Genomic DNA, 16,688 nt, shown 5'->3' with positions numbered 1-16,688 from the left:
ATGTGGGCAGCCTCTCTCTGGGCCCCTGTTTTCTGTCACACCCAGGCTGTTTTGTCTCCTCTGTGGGCCTGCTGGGGACCCACTGCTTCCTCCTAGAAACCAAGGGAAGCTGGGTGAGTCTCATAGCCTGGAGACGTCTCACGTAGCCTCTTCTCAGAAAGAACTTGGGGCCAGGCAGGAACGCACACTCACATTTAGCCCAGGTGAGGAAAGGAACCTGGGTTCTTCTAGGTACTGGTGGGTACTCAAGTCCAGTGTCACCTGGACCAGTCTGATGGCTCCAGCCTCTGTCTGCAAATGACCAGGGACTTTTTAGTTCCAGACCCACCACCCAGAGACCTGTGAAGGCTTTTTCCAGTATCCCATGGTGGGGAAAAAAATCCTAACTGCAAAGATTGCTAAGGGGTGTGAAGGGCCTGAGGGACCACCACCCTGGGGCAGGAAGGGCTGAAGCAGAGGCCACTGCCCTCAGACTGTGGTGGGGGCAGGGGGACGACTCCAGAGGGCATGGGCTGCCCAGCTGTGGGCAGGGTCGGGGAGTAGCACCAGAACTGGCCGCAGCTTCTCAGACATGAAGGTCCTGGCATGTGTGCGGGGCAGGCTTAGGGCTTCGGTGGCAGAAATGCTCGCTCAGTCGCGTCCAACTCTTTGCAACCCATGGACTGCAGCCTGCCAGTCTCCTCTGTCCGTGGGATTTCCCAGGCGAGAATACTGCAGTGGGTTGCTATTTCCTTCACCAAGGGATCTTTCTTCCTGACCCAGGGATCAATCTGCATCTCCTGCATTACAGGCGAATTCTTTACCGCTGAGCCACCTAGGAAACACTTGTAGGCAGAAAGGCTTGTGACTATTTAGTGTACAGGCCTGGGGCAATCCAAGCTGAAACACCTGGGTACTCTCTGAGCCTCACTTTCTCCCTCTGGGAAGCGGGAGTAACAGCAGTCTCCACGTTATAGACTGTGCTAAGGATTCAGCGAGGTATGTTCGCATAGTGCTTGTTATTAATAGCACAGGAGAAACCCCTGACCCACAGGAAACTGTAGGCTTCCGTGTCCTTGTTGTTATTGAAGTGGTTGTTACTCTTCTTGGGGGCTCTGGAAAGGGAAGCTAGCCCTAGAGCAGAGCCTCCTGGAGTAAGCCTGGTCCCAGGGACACAGCAGGCCTGACGGGGGAGCTCCAGCCCCAGATTTGGTCCTGGAGCTGGGCTGCAGCACCCTTTTATTTCCAGAGTCCAGGTCATCGTCCGGGGCTGGGAGGACTGGGGACCGGATGCCTCCACCCCTGGCCTCTAACCTGCCTGTGACCTCAAGCAGGAGATTCCCCTTCTGTGAGCTCCCAGCAGTCATGCTCGTCAGGTGCCCTGCTCTCTGCTCCATGGTTTCCTGTCCTGTGGCCAGCAGGGCAGGGCAGGCGTGGAGGAGGGCTGGGGTGAGGCTGGGGCCAAGGCTCAGGAAGTGGATGGAGCAGGACACCAGAGGGGCGGGAAGCCTTGCCTGCGCCCACGGCCATTTGAACTGCCCCCAGTGCCTGGAGGGCAGTGTCTACAGCCTGGGTGCTGGACCTTGGGGGCCCACTAACTTGTTTTAATTAAAAACAAAGTGGTATTAATGTCCTAAATTAGTCGAACGCAGACCACTTGGAAGTTTATAAAGCAAAAGGTGAAAATAGCACCCAATCCACTCTCCCCACATCCACTCTCCAGGGGAAACTACTGCCTATAGTCCCTTCATGGATTCTTCCCGAAGCAGTTTGTGTGCACTTACGTGTGCATAGATAATTGGATTAAAAAAGTGAATCATGCTGTATATGCAGTTCATTTTTTACATTAAAAATAAATTTTAAAATATAAAAAACATTATGTGACCATTATCTTAAAAAATTTGGAAAATACAGTGAAGTCAAAAGAAGACAGCAGCCCATAATCTTATCATTCCAGAAATAACCACTACTGACCCTTCAATCACTGTGATAGACAAAAACATCTCTTTATTTTCATTTATATTCTTTTTTTTTTCACCTTTTAAAGTACACTCGAATGATGGCATGAGTTATACTTGTGAATAATAAAACAATACAATGAACTTCTTGAATTCATATCCCACTTAAAGACCAGACCTTTGATACTATAACTTGCACACCCCTGCCTTTTTCCCCTTCTCCCACACCCATCTCCCAACACACAAAACTGCTGTGTTCTTGATTTTTACTTTTAAAACTTTAATCACTCTGATAGGCAAAGCTATCTCCTGTCCTATGAGAGGCGGCCTACTGCCTGCTGTGCACTTAAACAGTATATTGTATAGTTCCATTTGTCTTCCAGAACTTGGCTTTTTCACTCCTCCTGTCTGTAAGATCCATCCATGTCATTTCCCCCTGCTATGTAGTATTTCACCATGTGAATGTATCATAATGTAAAAAGATTCCATTCTCCTTGATAGCTATATGAATTATTTCCAGTTTGGTTTCAAGCATTGCTGCTCTGAACTTCATAACCTGCATTTGCAAGACCTTCTCCAGGGTATATATCTAGGTGGTGGTGGTTTAGTCGCTAAGTCGTGTCTGACTCTTGCGACCCCATGGACTGTAGCCCGTTAGGCTCCTCTGTCCATGGGATTCTCCAGGCAAGAAGACTGGAGTGAGTTGCCATTTCCTTCTCCAATATATCTAGGAGCAGGATGCAAAAATTTCCAACTTCGTTTTCCAAAGAATTATAGAAATGCATTTTTAACACTTGCTTTCTTCACTTATGACATATCCCGGTGAACATCCTGGACATCTCTTCCTGTCGGTGTATATTGATCTGAATCATTCATTTAGCAGGGCTGTGCCTTTGTTCATTTAACCAGGCGTCCAGCCCTCTTATTTTTTCGCTATCACAGAAAATGATGTAATGAATACCATGATAATTATAAGAAGTAATGTAACGTTTTTTAATCCTTACAACACCGCGGGAGGTTGTTCGCCCCATTTTTCGAAAGCAGGGGAAGCGTCAAGTTGTGTGCCAAGGCCGCACAGCTAGCAGCTGGCAGAGCTGAACTTGCACAGTGGACCCCTGCGTTCACCCAGGGTGATTACTGGGTGCAGGGCTCTGGGGGCTCGAGGAAGGGATGCCCAGGGAGAAACTTGATTCCAAGGGCAGGGTGCTTTGTGACTCAGTTTCCCCATCCCGGCCGTGGGGACAGTAAAGTGAAGTGGGTGTGGGTCTGACCCACAGAAGAGGTTCTTCGGAAAGCTGTTACTGCCCTGGTCACTACAGGCTGCCTAGAGGCGTGAGCAATGTGCCTGGGTGCTCCGTGCGGGGGGTCACCTGCCCCTTACCCATCACCGTCTGCACCGCCCAGGGGCGGAGCCACCCGTGGCCCCTCGAGGCTCCGCCCGCCTCCCAGGCCTGGGCCGGAGATAGGAGAGCGGCGGCGCTAGGACCCGGCGGGCCGGGGCTGCGGCGGGGCCTGGGCGGCCACAGCATCGCGGACCCCGGCTCTCGGCTCCCGGCGCCATGTGAGGGGGCTCGGGGGCCGCGGGGAGCCAGCGCTCCCCGGGGGAGGTGAGCAGGCCCCGCGCGGGGGCGGGCTGCGGGAGGGGGCGCCGCCTGCACCCCTGGTGGGGGTGGGGGTGGGGGTGGGAGCCGCTGGTGATGGAGATTGATGCGGGGGCCACCGGGGGCACTCTTAGACCCACTCACTCTTGGCAATCGCGCCTGAAGATCCCGGTCCTTGCGACCAAGGGCTGTCGCGGGGTTCGCGGGGCCTCCCGCCGCTGACACCCCATTCGAGCTCGGGGACCCTGCCGCCGTCCTGCCTCCCTTCTTCCCTGCTGAGGCTAGAGCTCCTTACCCGCCAGAGTGCTGGAGTTCGTGGGGTGGGGGGTCAGCGCACGCGGGATGTAGAGAACTCGTCGCCCCCTCCCAGGTGCACCCACGGTTTCGGCGTCCCCCATTTGGAATTAGGAGCCCCCTCCCCCTTCTCCCGGGAATCTCCTCCCACGCGACTCGTGGGGGCGTCCCGACCGTGTAGGGGGGCTCCTCGAGCTGGGCAAAGCGAAACCCCCAAACAGAGGACAGGGTGTGGCCCCCAGCCTTAGCCCACAGTTTCAGCCTTCTGACCGGGCCTCCTTAGGACTGAGTCCACGCTCCTGGCTCAGGGCTGCGGGCTGCCGCCTCCCTGGCCTGAGGAAGTGGCCCCTCAGCAGGCCTGCTATCCCTGCTGAATCAGGTGCTGGGCATGCACCCGGTGGCCTCTAGTCAGTACCAGCCCTGGGGGATCCTTAAGAGAGATCCGGTCAGGCTCATCCCCAGGTTGCTGCCTGGAAACATGCCTGGAAATAAGACTTCCCAGCAAATTCTGAACAGCTCTGCAAGGCACTTTGCCTCTGTGAACCTCAGTCTCCTCATCTGTGAAATAGGGATGAGAGCCCCTACTGTGTACAATTGCCAGGAAGATTCAGTGAGTGGGTGGTGCTTAGCAAGGACTCAGCATTTATTGATATTAGAGGGAAGTTGCTGGGCCAGGCATCAGAGGCAGCGTGGGGGAGAATTGTTTGGCTAGCTCCTGAAGAGGCAGGCCTTAAACAATGAATAACCAGAAAACTAACAGCTGCTGGCCCCGACCAAGCACTTTCAAATCCCTGTGCTTCCCTTGCCACATCTGCCTGAATCCTTCTAACAATCTTGTGAGTTACCTACTCTTATCATTCCATTTCACAGATGAGGAAACTGAGGCTCAGAGAGGTCACATGGCTTGCCCGAGGCCCCTCAGCCAGTAAGTGGGGGAACCCGGATTTGCAGTTGAGCCTGAGATGCTGTACTGACCATGGCCTTCTCAGAGCAGGGACTGAGACAGGGGCTGACCAGGGGGACAGTGGTCCTGGCTGAGGGCTCTGCTCAGGCAAAGGTGGGAAAGTGGGGGGGGGGGGGGGTCTGGGAACTGGAGTGTTCTAGGGTGTCTGGAGCTTGGGGGGTCCGAAAGAAAGCGTAGTGAGAGGGGTGGCTCAGCTCGGAGAAGCAGCTGGAATGCTAGAGGCCTCAGGGCAGATGGAGGCTCCCCAGGGATCCTGGATAACTTTTGCATTAGTGGGCTGTGAGTCTAACAACAAGCTGCTGTTCCCTTCCGTTGAACCTCTGTATCCTGATCTGTGGATCCGGCGGGACTGGACCTGGTGAGAGTCCCCATGAGAGTCCCGACTGGAGGCTTTGAAGGCCGGCTGCGGGCGAAACCTGAAACATGGCTTGGGAGGAGGGGGCGCCTGCAGAGAGAGGGCGGGGTTGGGTGGTGGGCGGAGTTAGGACCTAACCAATCAGGAGCTGTGTGGGGACACCTCCTTTGGCCTGGGACTCTTTGGCTATTCCTGGTAGCGGTGTAGGAGTAAACAGCTGCTAGGTCAGGGGGCGGAGATAGTGGCGGGAGCTGGGAGGCCCCTGGAGGGAAGCTTCGACCGAGCTAGGGAGGTGCTGGACCCCAGTTCCTTTCTTTGCGCTCTCACTTTCCCTTAGTGCCTTCTGGTCTCTAACCTGCTGGAGGTGGCTGGACACAGGTACTGACTCCCTTTTGAGAGGTGGGGAAATTGAAAGCTGCAGAGAAGCTGCGTCCTGCGAAGATGGGTGCGGGGGTAGGGGGCGTCTGTTGGAGAGTGAGGAGCAGAATGTGTATGGTTCTCTGAGACCCTCTCCCCCCTCACCAGGGTGGAGCTGTGATTATGGCCATTGGATAGATGAGTCTGAACCCTTAACCGTCAAGATCTTAGGTAATAATGAACAAAGTCGAAACCGAGGGTAAACAAGTCAAGAATGGAATCACTCAAAAAAAAAAAAAAAAAAAAAAAGAATGGAATCACTCAGTGGACCTCCTGCACATCTCCAGGGCCCTGGAGGCACAGCAGAGAATGGGAGTGAGGCCTGGGCCAGCTGTGCCATCAGAGCTCTCAGCTGGAAGGTGGCATGCAGGGGACATTCCTGGCCCACCCTGGGTGGGAGGATGAGTGGGCATGAACAGGGTTGTGCAGAGTGTTCCAGTTGGAGGGGCCAGTTTATGCAGGACCTGGAAGGGTGTGAATGTTGAGTTTGGGGACCTACAAGGAATGTTGCTGTATTCCCAGGCTTCGAGACCATAAGGCAAGGTTTAGAGTAGGGGTATGAATGGGGCTCCTGCTAAGTGAGGAGCAGCTCACCCCCCACCCCCAGCAGGGAAGCCAGCCTTTGGCCTGCAAGCTGCCTTTGGCACAGAGTGGGAGAGAGCACAGCAGGGAGAGAGGCAGGGCTCTGCCACCACCTGGCTGTATGACCTCTGACCAGTTCCTGCCCTTTCTCGACCTCAGTGTCTTCATCTGGAAAATGAGTACAGCCCTGAGCCTTGGAGTCATGGGTGGGTAGGAGAGCTGGCGGGAGTGGGGAAGGTGTTGCTCAAGACCAACTGGACCATAACCCTTTCTGTGGCTTGCAGGTGTGACCCCACACCTCTACCTGGGCCACCTGCAGGACACTGGCCCCTGCCCCTCAGCAGACGCCGGAGAGAGATGAAGAGCAACAAAGTAAGTTACCTTTTGTTTCTTGTCCCCATCTCAGCTTCTTAATTTCCCTTCATGAAATGGTCGCCTTCGGACCTGCCTCACACCCAGTCTCTCTTCCCTGCTGAAAAGCTCCTGATGCGTGGGAGACCCTGGTGCAAGCCTTGCTGTAGCCACTGACCTGTGTGGTCTGAGCAAGGTCCTGCCTCTCTCTGGGCCCAGGTCCACTTCTGTCCTCCTAGGCCTGACTGGTCCATCTGTGGTCAAGCATTAGCTGAGAAGGTGACTGCGGAGTTCTGTGCAGGGGGTGGGGTAGGGGAGTGAAGGTGAATGGGAGGCTGGGAGAAGGGGCAGCAGTCAGAGTCAAAAATGACATAATGTTGTGAGCATCACTCCAAGGGTGCCAGGGTTCCCCATCATCCATTCATTTATGCTTTCCTGAGCACCTACTATGTACCTGGCCCTGTATACCCCTTTAAGCAGCTGCCCCCACAGTCAGAGCTGAGACTCAGGCCTTACTGGCCTGGAGGGGATAAGAGCTATGGCCCAGTGGATGGCAGAGAGCTCACGGTGATGCTGTGCCATGGAAGTTGTCATAAATCCACCTGCTAGGCTACAGGGAAGGCTGTTCACAGGAGGTAACTCCCAGGAGGCACTTCAAGCATCATGCAGAACTGTTCCGGGAAGGTGAAGCTTATTTTTGTGGGTGTTGCTGGTGGTTGAGTGTGCCACATCAGCTCAGCTCTGGAGAAGCTGTGGTCACAGAAGGAGTTAGGGGCACTCTGCTTCAAAACTGCCGGAGGCTGGATGCTGGAGGAAGCTGCTGACCCCTGGGAGAAGCCATGTGCCCTGGAGGAGCAAGTGCCCAGAACCAGGCTCAAAGCCCCCAGAACTGGGCAGCAAACTTGCTTCCTCCTGAAATCTATCTCTAGTGCCCTCTACTAACAAAGTTTGCTAGCAAGGAAAAGCTTGTAAGGGGTCCAGATCCATTTTCACAGAATAAGCAAAAAAGGGTAAACTTGGAACTGAGAAGCAGTACGTCAATAACCACCTAAGGGGCTCAGCACAAAGAGTCAGGACTCCAGGGCCTCTAGCCTTGCAGACCCTGGGCCAATAAATCCCAGTGGATGCTTCAGAGATCACTCTCTTGCCTTCTGCCGCAAGTTGGTGTACCGACTACCATGCATCCTGATTTCTGACCACAACCTTTCCCTTCAGGTTAAATGAATGATGAACATTTATGGAGACTGACTGGGGAAGACCTGTACCCTCTCGTTTGAAAGTCCCATCTGTCTCCAAGCATCCTTCTCGCTGTAGCTGGAGGGATCCTTGCGACCACCACATCCAATCTGATCCAGCCAACCTTCTGGGCTCCACACTGGGAGCTGAGATATGGTGGGGATCAAGGCTGACTCAGTCCCAGCCCTCAGAACTCATGGTTTCATTGAGGGGGATCTGAATGCAGTGGGATTGGTCCTGTGATAGCCAGCGCTCAGGGAGTTGGAGGAGGCCTTCCTGGGGGAGGTGGTGCCTGAACTGATGGAATAAACAGAAATTAGCAGGCGTGGTCGGTGGTGAGGACCATGCCGGATGGCTGGGCCCTCACTGGCCTCTCCCCTCTCCAGGAGCAGCGGTCAGCAGTGTTCGTGATCCTCTTTGCCCTCATCACCATCCTCATCCTCTACAGCTCCAACAGTGCCAATGAGGTCTTTCATTATGGCTCCCTGCAGGGCCGGACACGCCGGCCTGTCAACCTCAGGAAGTGGAGCCTCACTGACGGATACATCCCCATTCTTGGCAACAAGGTAGGGCAGCCGCTCTTGGGAACTCCCTGGGAGCTGCCTGGAGACTGCCCTTCCCCACTGCCCACCGGCACTGCTCCTACCTTCTTTTTCTCCTCCTCCTCTTCTCTCTACTTCCTCCATCCCTGCTAAAGAAAAGGGTGGACCCCAGGAGTCCAGTGCCTTCAGCCCCTTGTTTGTGATGTGACCTCGGACAAGCAGCCTGTCCTCTGGACCTCAGTTTTCTCCAAGGTTCCACCCTCAGTGCTAATAGCCTATAATCTCCTGAATCAGAACCCCTTTGGAAAGGTCTGTATGGTTTTCAGATCTCGGTCTCTTCAGGGGAGTCTACATAGGATTTGGGAGCAGGACTCTAGGGTACTTGGCAACACAAAAGCAATAATAAGAATGGCTGCCAATGGTCAATTGCTTGTTGTGTGCTGGCCACTAAATCAGCAGTAATCCTCATACCAGCGCTGTGAGTTTAGCATTATCTCCCTTGACAAGATGGGAAAATTGAGGCTCAGAGAGGCAAAGTTACTTGCCCAAGGTCACACAGCAAGGGTGAGGAGGAACCTGGGTATTGCCCCAACATCTGGTGAGGATACAGCTGTGTGGAGAGGCCCAGAGTCTTTCCTGGGGCTTCTGTTTGTCTTAGATAACTATGAAACTCACGTTGTATTTCCGGAGTTCACCTTGTAGTCCTCTGAGCCCCAGTGTTTTCCTTGGGGTCAGGGAGAAAATTATTGGCCTCAAGCATGGATGCCACCTTCCAGAAGGAGGTCCCCCAGCTCCTGCCTTTCTCTCTCTTTTCCCTCACTAACCCTTCTAAATCTCTAGAGGTCTTTGCATATAGAGCCTGGGACCATGAGCTCAACCTCACTGGAAAAAGGCCTATTAGCATGTGTTTAGAGACAGAGGCTTCCCTGGTAGCTCGGCTGGTAAGAATCCACCTGCAATGTGGGAGACCTGGGTTTGATCCCTGGGTCGGGAAGATTCCCTAGAGGAGGGCATGGCAACTCACTCCAGTATTCTTGCCTGGAGAATCCCCATGGACAGAGGAGCCTGGTGGGCTACAGTTCATGGGATTGAAAAGAGTCAGACACGACTGAGTGACTAAGCACAAGAGACCGATTAAGGGCTTCTCCAATTGCTCAGTGGTAAGAATCTGCCTGCAATGCAGGAGATGTGGGTTCAAGCCTTGGGTCGGGAAGATCCACTGAAGGAGGAAATGGCAACCCACTTCGGTATTCTTGCCTGGGAAATTCCATAGAGAGAGGAGCCTAGCAGGCTGCAGTCCATAGGGTCACAAAGAGTTGAACACAACTGAAGTGACTGAACACACACACAGAGGCAGATTAAGGGCTTTCCCATTGGCTCAGTGGAAAATAATCTGTCTGCAGTGCAGGAGACCGGGGTTCAAACCTTGGGTCAGGAAGATTCCCCTGGGGGAGGGCATGGCAACCTGCTCTAGTATTCTTGCCTGGAGAATTCTGCGAACAGAGGCGCCTAGCGCTGCAGTCTACAAGATAGCAAAGAGTTAGACACAACTGAGCGACTGAGCACGGACACGCGACACGAGAGACAGATTAACACCTAACTGAGACTTTCTTTACCCTAAGGATCCTTGAAAGAGAAATTAAAATGATAGAATCCCTGGGAGAAAGTGGAACTGCTTGAGGGTGGGTGATGTAGAAGGGAATGAGACAGAGCTTGGCCAGCAGCTGTTTCTAGCCTGATCGGGGAGGCCAGGATGGTAGAGCTCAGGAAAGCTGGCAAAGCCATCAGTTGAGGTATTAAACATGAGACATGTTGCTGGATCTTGGAGTAAGGCCTCAGGGAAGGCTGCCTGGAGAAGGTGGCACCTGAACTTAGCCTTGAAGGGTGCACAGAAAATCCATGGTCAGAAAAGAGGCTTCAGATGGCTTGTGGTTCCAATCTGTTCACTGCACCAATGGGAAAACAGAGGCTCAAAGCAGCTTCCACACCATTTCCTACTGACAAGTTGATGGCCTGTTTGTGGGTGATGTGGAAATGTCATGGATACATTGGGGAGGATGTCTCTTTGAAGAGCTGGCCTGAGGGTGAAGCTGGGGCTCTGTGGCCATGTAGACCTAGGTTCAGATCCTGACCCTGCACTCCTCTGCTCTGTGACCTTGGGGACATCCCAGCATGGCTGTCCTGCATGGTTTCTTTTCATCCTTCAGGTGTTAGCTGAGAGAGGCCCCCTCAGATGACTTTTCTAGCATAGCCCTCACTCCTGCCAGTCTTGATCCTCTGCCCCTATTTTATTTCCTTCCCAGCACATATAACTTACCACCTGGCATTATTTTATCGTTTACTTGTTCACCATCTGTCTCCCCAACCGTGAATTTCTTAAAAGGCAGGAGTGGGGTCTCTTGTTTATTGCTCTGTCTCTTGTAGTTGGCCATTAGCAAGCTTGCTATAAATATCTGTTGAATGTTGAATGAATACGGCTCAATTTCCCTGTCTTTAAAATGGGCATCATAATTCCTGCCTCCTGGAGGCCTGGGTGTATGGAGCACAGTGTCTGGCACCGAGTGGTCATAACAGTGTTGGCTTTCCTTAACCCCCCAGACGCTGCCCTCCAGGTGTGGCCAGTGTGTGATTGTCACCAGCTCCAGCCACCTGCTGGGCACCAAGCTGGGTCCTGAGATCGAGCGGGCCGAGTGCACAATCCGCATGAACGACGCACCCACTACGGGCTATTCGGCTGATGTGGGCAACAAGACCACCTTCCGCGTGGTGGCCCATTCCAGCGTATTCCATGTGCTGCGGAAGCCTCAGGAGTTTGTCAACCGGACCCCTGAAACTGTGTTCATCTTCTGGGGCCCCCCAAACAAGATGCAGAAGCCCCAGGGCAGCCTGGTGCGCATCATCCAGCGGGCAGGCCTGCTGTTCCCCAACATGGAGGCCTATGCCATCTCCCTCAGCCGCATGCGCCAGTTTGACGACCTCTTCCGGAGTGAGACAGGCAGGGACAGGTACCAACCTCCTGCCCGCTCCCTCCGGCCAGCCCTGTGCTCCCTCTCAGCGTGCTCTGCCTGGAGGGCCTGTTGCTCCCAGCATGCACTGCTCTGAGGGTGTGGTCACTTCTTGCCACCTTTTCTTGGTCAGGTTTCCTAGGGGAGTTCGCTTCATGTCCAGCTCTTAGTCTGTGTCATTTCCAACATGCTCTGCCTGGCTTCATCTCCCTGGGAGGGCTTGCAGTGCTCCCAGAGGACAAGGGCTCCCAGCATGCTTTGCTCTAAGGTTGTATCATCACTCCTAGCATCTTTCTAGGACAGCCCTCCCGTAGCATGCCTCATGGAAAGTGTTGACCATTCCCAGCATATCTCTTCTAAGGATACATCACCCTGGTATGTGCTGCTCTGACTGATCTCTCTAGAAAAGCTAGGCCAAAAAAAAAAAAGCTAGGCCAAAAAAAAAAAAAAGCTAGGTCAGTGCTGTCTAATAGAAATATCATGCGAAAAAAATAAAGAAAGAAAGAAAGAAAAGAAATATCATGCGAGCCACATAGGTAATTTAAATTTTTAGAGTAGCCACATTTAAAAAGTAAAAAGAAACAGGTGAAATTCAATTCACTTTTATTCAACTTGATATGTCCAACATATAGGTCCTATACATATTTTGTTTGATTTTTACCTAAATATTAAAAATTTTTAGAACTATTGTACATAGTATTAGAGTTTTGATGGGTTTCCCATTATTCATTGCTAGCTTATAGAAATATGACTGATTTTTTTGTGTTGACCTTATATCCAGTAATCTTCCTAAACTTACTTATTGGTTCAAGGAGACTTTTGTAGATTCTTTGGATTTTCTGTGCAAATGATCATGATGTAGCAACATGCATAGAAGGACAGTTTTATTTTTTGTTTCCAATCTGTATGCCTTTTATTTCTTTTTCCTGCATTATTGCACTGGCTAGTGCTTTCAGTATAACACCAAATTGTTTTAGAAGTGGCGAGAGTGGACATCCTTGCCTTGGTCTCAGTCTTAGGGGCAAAGTGCTCAGTCTTTCATCATTGAATATGGTGTTGGTTGTAGGTTTTTGAAGCTATGGGTTGAGGAAGTTATCAGGTTGAGGAAGTTTCCTTCTCTTACTGGTTTGCTGAGACTTTTTTGTTTGTTTTGGTTCTTGGTGATTTTTTTTTTTAAGCCATGCTATGCAGCATGCGAGATCTTAGTTCCCCAACCAGGGATGAAATCTTTGCCCCTTGTTTTGGGAGAATGGAGTCTTAACCACTAGACATCCAGGGAAGTCCTGCTAAAAGCATTTTTTTTTTAAGTCATTACTGGGTATTGGATTTATCAAATGTTTTTTATGCATCAATTGATATCACATGGTTTTTCTTAAGGCTATTAAAATGATGGATTATATTGATTGATTTTTATATATTGAATCAGTCTTGCATTTCTGAAATAAACTCTGCTTGGTTGTGGGTGTCATTCTTTTTATATATTGCTGGATATGATTTGCAATATTTTGTTGAGATTTTTGTATCTGTGCTCATGAGAGATATTGGTCTGTAGTTTATTTTGTACTGTCTTTGCCTCATTTTGGTATCAGAGTAATGCTGGCCTCAGAAAGTGAATTGGGAAATGTTTTCCTTCTATTTTCTGGAAGAGATTATATAGAATTGATTTTATTTCTTCTTTAAATGTTTGGTAGAATTTGCCAGTGAAACTCTTGGCCTGGAGAGTTCCTTTTCAGAAGATTTTTAATTTCTTTAAGAGTTATAGGATATTCAGGTTATCTGTTTCATCTTGAGTTTTGGCAGTTTGTGGTTTTAAGGAATTGGCCCATTTCATCTAAATTATCAAATTCATGTACATTGTTTTTTACAGTTTTCGTATTGTTCTTTTAATGTCTACAAGGCCTATGATGAATCCTCCTTTTTTATTCTTGATATTGGTTAATTTGTGTCTTTTCTTTCTGTCAATCTTGTAGAAGTTTATTTTTTCTTAAACTTTTCAAAGAACCCCCCTCAATCAAATATACCCTAAATATTTTCAGTTCAACAAGTAAACAGTGTCAAAAGTTATCAGTGACATATTCTACATTCTTTTTTTCATGCTAAGGAATAAAGTGTGTATTTTACACTGACAGCACATCTTAACCACATGTCAAGTGCTCACATGTGCCTGCGTGTGGCTGGTGGCTGTTCTGGTGGGCAGTACAGCCTGAGGTTCTTGGTTGCTCATCCCATGCCTCGCTCTGAACTTGTCACTTGTCACTCTTGGCAGGACCTCCGCTGGTTAGTCTCTCCTTTGGAGTTGGTGCCTAGCATGTGCGCAGGTGTTTCCGCCTACCATGCTCTGTGGTCAGGGTCACTCCCAGCCTGCCCGAGGGTGACCAGGCTCCCCAGGAGTTAATTCCCAGCATGTCATGTTCCTGTTCTTCCCTTCAAAGGAGCCCTCCCTCCACGCCTCATCTCTGTTCAGACTTGTCCGCGCTCCCGCAGCAGGGCTGGACAGGGGGTGACTGACACGGGAGGAGAGCCCCAGGAGGGGGCAGAATGGGAGGAGTTCTGGGAAACTCTGGGTGGGTGGGCCCTTTTCCCTGCCCGCCCCACCGCCACCTGCACACCCCCTCATCGTGACACTTCTCTGCCCCCAGGGAAAAGTCCCACTCGTGGTTGAGCACAGGCTGGTTCACCATGGTGATTGCGGTGGAGTTGTGTGACCACGTGCACGTCTATGGCATGGTGCCCCCCGACTACTGCAGGTGAGCACTCCCAGGGCGATATCCAGCTGTTGGCCTCAGGGTGGAGCGGGGGTCCTGAAGACCTTGGCTGGGATGCCTTTGAGGGCCTCTATTTTATAGTATTCAAACTGCTCTGCAGAGATCTAGGCTCTTCAGAGCTACCTCAGGGGCTTCCATCCCAAGCTCAGCCGGAGTCCAGAGTTTATATATTAATAACTATTTTTATTATTACTATATGAAAAGCCCAGTAGGTGACAGCTGTTCTAAGTGCTGACTGTGTACCAAACATAGCTTTTTATTATCTCATTTACTCCTTATAGTGACCATAAGGGATAAGAGGAGGATGTTTTGTGAATGGCCTCAGTTCCCAGGAACAGTAAGGGGTGGGGGCCAGGCTTCAGAGCCCATGGTCCTTACCACTATCCCACATTGCCGCCCTCTGGGGAAAAGGAAGTTTCCACTGCATTAAAAAAAAATAAAAATTTGAGGACTTCCCTGGTGGCTCAGTAGTAAAGATTCAGCCTTGCAATGCAGGGCACATGGGGTTCACTCCCTGGTCTGGGAAGAGTCCACATAAGTTCTTTTGCCACAACTAAGACCTGATGCAGCCAAATAGATTTAAAAAAAAAAGTTTGAGAGTCACACACCTAGTCTACACTATGTCCATTTCACAGATGGGGAAACTGAGGCCCAGGGAGGGGGCGGGGATTTCCCCCACTGAGGCTCGACAGAAGGTCAGGGGCTGGGAAGGGCAGGATCCGGCCAGTGCCCACCTTGCCCTTACGGCCCCCTCTGCTCTGCCCCAGCCTGCGGCCCCACCTGCAGCGTATGCCCTACCACTACTATGAGCCCAAGGGGCCAGACGAGTGTGTCACCTACATCCAGAACGAGAACAGCCGCAAGGGCAACCACCACCGCTTCATCACGGAGAAGAGGGTCTTCTCGTCCTGGGCCCAGCTGTACGGAATCACCTTCTCCCACCCCTCCTGGACCTAGGCCACCCGGCTGTGCGGCTCTCACGAGGGACACAGGAGAAGTGGGTCTCTGCCCAGCTGCTTGACCCAGGGCCATCTCCTGGCCAATCAAGGCTGGTCAGAGTGTCTTCTGGCTGGTCAGGCCTTGAAGAGGGTGCATCCTCCAGCCATCCAGGACCTGGGGGAATCTCTTGGCCAATCAAGGATTTGAGCTTCTATGTGGTTAATCGGGTGTTGAGGGTATTTTTTGTCCAGTCAGGGTCTGAGCATAGTCAGTCAGGGTATTTCTGAGGAATCTGAAGCTAAGGTCATGTCCTTTCCCATGAGGCCTTGGTTCAGAACCCCAGGATGGACCCCAAATCACTTCCTATTGATGGGGATGGTGGGGTCCTGTTCCAGGGAGCCGCCTCCTCACTTTCCAGAGCTAGAGAGAGGTTGGGTTGGGTTCAGGGGCTCTCCAGGGTGGGAGACTGGTATCTGGGTCTTGCCTCTGCCCTGAGTGGCCTCGAACAAACCCCTTGCCCCGTCTCTGGGCCGCCTTCTGCCTGTGTCAGGTTCTAATTGTAGAGTCTGAGAACCCTCCCACCTCCCCCCACTGACCACCTTGGGTCTGTCCTCCTTTAAGACTGGACACTTCCAGCCCCCGCCCCTTGCTGGGGGGCTCAGCTTCCTGAGGGTCTGGGGTTCCCTTCCTCACCTCCTCCTGGAAACTTGAGGGTATTTTTGTGCAACTTCCTCAGGCTTTAGGGAACTCTGAAAAGAAGGGACAAACCTTCAGTTGTTTTCTTAGCCCCTCTGCCCAGCTGCCATTAGCCTGGCTCTTAAAGAGCCAGGCCCCTGTTTCTGCCATCCAGCCATGAGGTTTTCCATCTGTTGGAGGAGACTTTGGGGCTGAGAGGAGGGGGGATCCCAGCCCACCTGAGGTTTCCTGAAGCCCCGTTGTTTGCAGCTGCTGGAGTAGTCCAAGGACCTTCCCCTGCCTGGGCCTGGGAAGGCTCTAGAGTTCTGTCACCTCCCTCTACATCAGGCACTTTATTGCTGGGCCTCAGTGGGCTGGATTTACCCCCCAGCTCTTCTGGAGTCTTGAAGGGAAGAGACTGGAGGGCTTCCTGGAGGAGGCCGTGGAATGGGCAGGGTCAGGTGGGGAAGGAGGCCAGCAGTGAGTCATTGCACTTTGGGGCAAGGGTTGGGGGCCGGTGACTACCCTAGACTTGATTTTGTAATGATTTGTACAGAAATAAATGCACCTAAGCTCCAGCCCCATTTCCTGTGTCTGAGTTCTAGCTGTCTCTCTGGCCCAGTACTTGGGGCCCACACGTTCCAGGCTAGGAGCCCGCACTCCAACAGAATGGCCGGCTTCTTTGTGAATCATGCATTTTACAGCCTGGGTGGAGACCTGGTGGCCCTGGGGGCTGGGGGTGCAAGGGCTTCCGGAGCCAAACTCACCTGGCTCTGCCAGTCTGACCTCCCCCTGCCAGTGTTACCTTAAGCAAGTCACTCCCCCTCTCAGAACCCCAGCTCCCTCTGGGCTGAAACCAGACACTGCTCTCAAGGAGGTCAGGATCCAGGGAGGGGAGGGGCCCGAGGCAGGTTCAGGGCAGTGAGGGCTGCATGGGGCGCTGCAGCTGTGGAGGTGACGCTCTTCCTGAGGACGCTTCCTGCAGAGGTTTGGAGGGGAAGAGCGTCCCACAGGAAGAGAACGGG

General features: G+C 52.1%; 1 protein-coding gene across 9 annotated transcripts; it reads left to right on the top strand.

Moving 5' to 3' along the window:
* Positions 1-3,382: 3,382 nt before the first annotated feature.
* Positions 3,383-16,247, top strand: ST6GALNAC6 (ST6 N-acetylgalactosaminide alpha-2,6-sialyltransferase 6). Of its 9 annotated transcripts, XM_070453440.1 has the most exons (8): positions 4,703-4,757; positions 5,677-5,739; positions 6,435-6,522; positions 7,717-7,893; positions 8,124-8,303; positions 10,878-11,284; positions 13,924-14,031; positions 14,817-16,247. In XM_070453440.1, exons 4-8 carry the CDS (start codon positions 7,891-7,893, stop codon positions 15,004-15,006), a joined length of 888 nt encoding a protein of 295 aa, XP_070309541.1. In that variant the 5' UTR covers positions 4,703-4,757; positions 5,677-5,739; positions 6,435-6,522; positions 7,717-7,890; the 3' UTR covers positions 15,007-16,247. The 9 variants fall into 9 exon arrangements, with proteins under 9 accessions (XP_020730625.2, XP_020730615.2, XP_020730626.2 ...); XM_020874956.2 differs by lacking the exons at positions 5,677-5,739; positions 7,717-7,893 and adding an exon at positions 3,463-3,544; XM_020874959.2 differs by lacking the exon at positions 7,717-7,893 and having other exon boundaries at positions 4,705-4,757.
* The last annotated feature ends 441 nt before the right edge of the window (positions 16,248-16,688 follow it).

The sequence above is a fragment of the Odocoileus virginianus genome, chromosome 2 (assembly GCF_023699985.2).
Source record: "Odocoileus virginianus isolate 20LAN1187 ecotype Illinois chromosome 2, Ovbor_1.2, whole genome shotgun sequence".
Lineage (NCBI taxonomy): Eukaryota > Metazoa > Chordata > Mammalia > Artiodactyla > Cervidae > Odocoileus > Odocoileus virginianus.
This window is presented reverse-complemented; position numbering and strand designations above follow the sequence as displayed.